This window comes from Electrophorus electricus, chromosome 8 (assembly GCF_013358815.1).
Source record: "Electrophorus electricus isolate fEleEle1 chromosome 8, fEleEle1.pri, whole genome shotgun sequence".
Taxonomy (NCBI): Eukaryota; Metazoa; Chordata; class Actinopteri; order Gymnotiformes; family Gymnotidae; genus Electrophorus; species Electrophorus electricus.
This window is the reverse complement of record NC_049542.1, coordinates 25,792,700-25,798,800: the sequence shown is the minus strand read 5'-3', so window position 1 is coordinate 25,798,800 and position 6,101 is coordinate 25,792,700. Positions and strand designations below refer to the sequence as shown.

Here is a 6,101-nt window from a genome sequence, read left to right as displayed (position 1 = left end):
GGTGTAGGCAGAGCGGAAATTAAAATGTTCTGTGGGTTGCGTAAGAAAGTCCAATCTTCTATTCCAAAGGGGCCACAAGCAGAGACATGAATGTAAGGTATTCCTGCAAAACCAACCTTCCCCTGCACTTTAGAGTCAGTAAGAGGTGACCACCTGAAGAAAAAGAGCAAAGATTTATACAGCTAGGAGCTCCTTCAAACCTCAAATAAGGAGACCTGATGTAAGAATTTTACTCTTGCATAAGTATGAAATACACATTCACAACTTATTCATTAGATTAGTACGACAACTGTTAAAAGTTTGTCATGCATGAACAAATGTGTGTGAATTATGAGATGGGGTACAGATGGGGCACAGCGGTTTTAATCTTATGAAGTGACCTTTGTCTGTTTGGTAGGGCTGGTTGAGATGATGGCCTTGCTATTCTCTAGCCTGGTCAAAATTACCATGACTACCGTGCATCACATTACTACCACAGTACATTTTGCTCTTCATGCTTAAGATTATTACAGGGTTTAACTTATCTTTATGCTTATATTTTAATATTTTCCTATAAAGAACCTACTATATTCTATTTTCCTAGAATTATTGTGAAAAAAACCCCAAAACAAAACTAATTCTAAGAACACAGTGGGTTGTTGACACAAAATATCTAGAACACTCAAATATCAAACCTACACTTTGGCCAGATAAGTCAAACACTCAGGCAAGGACAACACTGATTGGTCAGGACTATGTTTAACTTGATGCCCAGGGAGAGCACTGATAGTCCTGGCCAATGTTGAGCTCCATGCCCAGGGAGAGCAATTGGAAGGAAGGCCAATCAGAACGCAAAGTGAAGTCACATCACATGGTGACTGTGTGAGGTGGTTAGTACAGAGGTCCAAGTCTTTTTTGTGTGTGTGTGTGTGTGTGTGTGTGTGTGTTTGTCACACACACACGCTGGTCTTACGTATGTCCGGTGTCTCGGATAACAGTAGTCAGTCATTTTCCACAATTGATCGTCATTGCACACAGAACCAGAAGTAAAATTAATATCTCCAAACACACCTGTCAGAATCTATGCTACTCAAATGCAGCACTTAACTGCTACCTCAACTGAGGAGACCTATAGTCCTTCAAAGTAGTTATGGAAACTGTGTGTTGTGGATCATATCTGGGACACACGCCACCACACACTGTGGCCCTCGGTAATGACTGTTAAGTAGCCATATTTAACTCAAAATCAATACAAGGAACACTACTACAAATTACAAAACTCAAAACTACAAAACAAGGAAGGCTCAGGGTTAATGAATGCTCTCTGCTGTTCACTTGTGGTACTACTGTTGAATTGTTGACTGCGAGATATTCTCAGTTTGCATGGAACGACTAAACGTCACAAAAAAGGCTGTAAATGTTTTAATTAATTCTGGGGAAAGAGATAAAAATAGCATGCTTACATATGACAGGGACAAAACCATGTACACATGAAATGGTATAATCAGTTTTATGATGTGACTTTTTACAACTAAAATTAAGAGAAAAAATAAAAATGTACAAGATGCAGTACATAAAATAATGAAAAATGTGTTTGTGTGAGAACAGCTAGTCATGTGGGTGCTTTCTACCCACTGCTCCAAACCCGCCAATCAAAAACAGCCAAAAGAAGCACCACCACCGCCCAGGAATGGTCTTGCCCACCAGTAAAGAACTGGTGAGATGGTAGAGTTTCAGTGGGAGGTGTGTGGGTTTGTTGTTGTTAAATCAACAGCCTGTGGAGTTAACAGTACCTGAAGCTGGGCCGGGACATCTGATTGAGGGGGTAAAGTAACAGGCTCACAAAAGCAGCTCACCAGCCACTGAAAAGGACAGGAAACACTGGAGGTGGTAAATCACAACAGGCCCAGCACAATTATAAATGCATGAGAACCCACAAAACTACCAAACCATATGAATAGTTTTTTTTGCTTTTTTTTTTTATTTTTTTGGATAGACAAAATTTTGAATTTGTCTAAAAGTACACTTGCACATTAGAGAACAGGGCTTTTTATGTGCATATGATCAAGAAGGGATATTTCTATTTCAGGAAGAAGACACTAAGCCAAATAATGACACTTTCAAATGTTTATAAATGGTTATGGTACCACTTACAGTGTCTATTAAAAATAAACAGATTTATCAGGGATGATATATAACACCAACAGAAAACAAAAGAAAAGGAACGATACAGAAACATGAAAACACCACTGTCCAAGGATAGATCATTTAAATTACACAAAATGGAAGAGTATACCATTTCTTAGCAAGAAGAAATTAAAAATCACATTTTATAATCTGAAAACAAAACAAAAATGAATCGCCTGAGATGTTCTTCAGCCTGTAGATTTTTTGGATGGAGTCTGTCAGTGTGTTGGAGGGGAGGTGAGAGGAGGGGCAGTCCTCTGTAACAATACGTCAGGGGTGTGTGTGGGGTGGGGAGATTTGTGTGTTGGTGGGCTTCTGGACTATGTAACACTCTAGAAGGTTTTCAGATCAGTCCATAACTAAACAGAAACGAGGGGACCATGGAGCTGGAAACAGAGGTCTCTCTAACAGCAAATGTTCTCCTGTGTTCACCTGCAGCTGAAATGTGAGCACTGTGTAAACCAATGAAGAGCAGAAACACTGAGATTGAGCAAACTCGGGTTATGCATGACTGTGGAGTACTGGCAAACTGTGACAGGTGACTGAATAAAGGAAGGGCCAACTGGGAAGGGCGATCGGGTAAAAGTGGGCGGACAGTAACCTATGTCTGGCTGAGGCCCTGTGTGCCACGTATATGATAAGAGGACACCCATCCCCCTCTCACTGTCTCAACACCAAAGTCACCCTCCCACTGCACAGACAGACAACAGGTGAGAAAATACAGGGGTGATAGTCCTTTCCTTTTGGTCAGCTGACAGTCCAGGCTGGCATTATTAGCAACTAGTGCATTGCAGTGCTCCAAATGCTTTAAAATATCTTCTTCTTTTTGTTTTTTTCCAAGGTCCTAAGGGCGAATAAGTGCAGAGATATTAGTCTGGGGAAGGCATTGTGTTTTCAACAACAGAGAATGTCAAAGCACATCTTTAAAGGAAGCAGGCATGGAGCCCTAATGAGAAGGACAGTTTAGGTCTAAAATTCCAAAAGTTTGGATGTCTCAGAAATTAATTAAGATACAAGATTTGGACACAGTGTTCCTTCAGGAACCTCTGGGGAATTTTTAAGCAAATCTGAGCTGGTCAGTCAGGAACCTTTCAGAAATCAGGTGCACTGAAAGTGGATTTACCTTTTAAGTTATTACTTTAAATCAGTATATTTTCTAAATAAAAATCCACTTATATGCAAAAAGCTCCTTCAGTCAACCTGAGTAGTTAGTGGATTATATTGGTTTGTTTTAGAAAAAATCTAATTGAGTGGTAAAATGAGAGATTTCACTGTGCACTGAAGAACCCTTATTCAACCAAATCAATGTGTAGTCAGTTCCCTGCACTCCTAATAGTAATACTCAGATCAGGACAAATCTTCTCACAAAGTTCAATTTGTGAAAAGAAAAAGAAAGAAAGAAACAAAAAAAGGTGTGTTTAAAAAGTTTAGGACTGGGCACAGGTTAGTGTGTTTTAGAGCTAGATTCAGTGTCACAGGTTAGTCTGCAGGTCAGGATCACTTCAGAATAAAGACAGTCCTGACCCTAATCATCCAAATAACACTATGCAGTATGCGCGCGCATGTGTGTGTGTGTGTGTGTGTGTGTGTGTGTGTGTGTGTGTGTGTGTGTGTGTGTGTGTGTGTGTGTGTGTGTGTGTGTGCGCACGCACCTGGAGGTGTCAAGTTTCTGCTGCTCCGCCAGACGTTGCTGGGCCTCCCAGCTGTTCTTCTCCTCCTCAAATTGCCTCCTCTTCTCCTCCAGCTCCTTGTGCTGTGCCTCCAGATTCTTCTTCATCTGCTCATGACGTCTCTGCAGCTGAGGGGGCACACACTCCGTTAGGACAAACCCAAGCTGGGGACCAGGGACTGTTGGAGATGTCGGGTGGCGCAGATGGGGACAATGGGATGGGGCCGGGGTGGTGGTGGTGGTAGTCGTGTGAATGTGGTTGTACCTCTGCCTCAGAGTCTCTGAGTTTCTGTAGCTTCTCTTTGACCTTCATCTCAAACACCTGCTCCATCTCACTCTCCATCTTCTTCATCTTCATCACGTGCTCCCTCCTCTCCTCTTCCATCTGAGCCAAAGGACTTCTGCTTTCACACACACACACACACACACACACACACACACACACACACACACACACACACACACACACACACACACACACACACACAAAATGCACAGGCAGATGCACATATATGCACAATTATCCCTATGTTACAGTGCAGCAGTTGAATGAAAACTAAGCCCAAAGCTAAAAGCCAATGAGGTGAGCTGTGTGAAAGAGACAGAGAGCCTTGAAAGGACAGGCTTTTGGACCCAGAGCTCCCTCACAGGCTGTGTTAATTAGCCAAGCTGCTCAGGCTTAAGGGAAGGCACCAAGCGCTACACAAACGGCATCAGGACAGAACGCTGAAGAAACAACGAACATTCTCACATCCATCGAACAGGGAACGATTGTTCCAGCATTATCCTGGTATCTGTAATGAACACTAACTAGTCCGATGATTTTATTTTCCGCAACAGCATAAGAAGATTAAGACCTAATTAACCTGTTGACCTTCACTGAACATTCAGATGTATTCAGAGGAAAAAAAGACATAGAACAGAGACTGCCACTAAAACATTTCCTCTGTAGAACCCAAGGGAATACTGGCTACTGCCATGGTTGTGCACTCCTAGCGTCCCTGTCTCCATGGTTTCCCTGTCGCGTGTCTTTGTTTTGCTTTACTTCCTTGTTTGTTCCTTAGTTTCGTTTTCTCCACCCCTCATGAGCTGCACACCTGTGTCTAGTTAAGTCCTCATTATCCTGTGTATGTAAACCCTGCCTTTTTTCCCCCGTGTTTGCTGGTCATTGTAATTCTAGCCTCTTTGTTATAGCCTGCATCCCTCGTTTGTCATTGTGTACCTGTTTGTTTATCATAAATTCCCAGACTCTATGTTGGCTAACTGACCCGGGACTGTGACTAGGACTCTGATCATGGATTTGCCCTTAAGAAATCTCAGCATATGCATCTGCCTTACAATCGCTCAATGTTACAGCTACAGTTGACCACCTGAGCTCGTCGCCACTAACACCACATAGAGAGACAAAGAGAGGCTGACTAGCCCCGCCAACAGAGTCTCCAATCACCCCCACCTTGCTGGAGACATAACACCTGCTGTGGGGGGGGCAAGAAGAGGTGGAGGGGCAGGCAGAGGAGCAGAGCAAAGGAAGAACAGGGGCAGAACAGTGCCTAATGGTGCACATACAGCGAGCCACTTACACGCCTTCAACTGTGTCAAATCTAAAATAAGAACAAAACACACACACAAACACACTTTAGCATGCGGATGTCATGCAGTTGAAGGCGGTGGTATCAGCTTGTGTGTATCTGCGGTGGGGGACAGTGGGGTGCTAACATTGTAGAGGGTTAAGGTTAGCAGTTGGGGCGTTAGGGTGTTAGAGTAGTACTGCCCTGACCTCAGTAGGCCTCGGGGTGGGTTAACATGCTCCGCAAGCCTACAGCTTTGTGGTGGTACTAATGGATAATTATGGAGCACCAGGGCAATTTAACAGCAAGAATACATTGTCTTACATTACTGTTAAAGTGTTTGGGACAGACACAGTGGTAAAACCTCAGTTTGAAGAAGTAAACAAAATAATGTAGTTAATTCTGTTCTCATGCAATCATTCAACTTGCAAACCCAATATACATATATATGTGCACACAGTATAATCTGACAATCAGGTACACACACACTCACTTGGTGAGCTGTCCTTTAGTTTTGTTGTTGTCTGCACCGTTGTAGGTTACTGCTGCAAGCTTCCTGCTGCGGTAATTCTCGTAGTGAACATTATTGGTCACATCCTTCAGGTCCTGCATGTGGGTTCTACAAAGCCCAACCACAGAGAAGAGTGGAGATGAGGGTCGGAGCACGGCTGCTGTTTGACTGGCGACCTGCAGGTGTG

General features: G+C 43.1%; 1 protein-coding gene across 3 annotated transcripts in view; it reads right to left on the bottom strand.

Moving 5' to 3' along the window:
* Positions 1-1,386: 1,386 nt before the first annotated feature.
* The window catches only part of LOC113590447 (septin-7-like), a 33,724-nt gene continuing 29,009 nt past the window's right edge, over positions 1,387-6,101 (bottom strand). For 2 of the 3 annotated variants that reach the window (XM_035528954.1, XM_035528952.1), the window contains exons 11-15: positions 5,897-6,022; positions 5,416-5,436; positions 4,101-4,236; positions 3,819-3,964; positions 1,387-3,010 (exon numbers count right to left, since the gene is read on the bottom strand). In XM_035528954.1, the coding sequence (XP_035384847.1) occupies positions 2,974-3,010; positions 3,819-3,964; positions 4,101-4,236; positions 5,416-5,436; positions 5,897-6,022 (466 nt within the window). In that variant the 3' untranslated portion in view covers positions 1,387-2,973. The remainder of the gene's footprint in view (positions 3,011-3,818; positions 3,965-4,100; positions 4,237-5,415; positions 5,437-5,896; positions 6,023-6,101) is intronic. The other variant, XM_035528953.1, reaches the window with a different exon arrangement.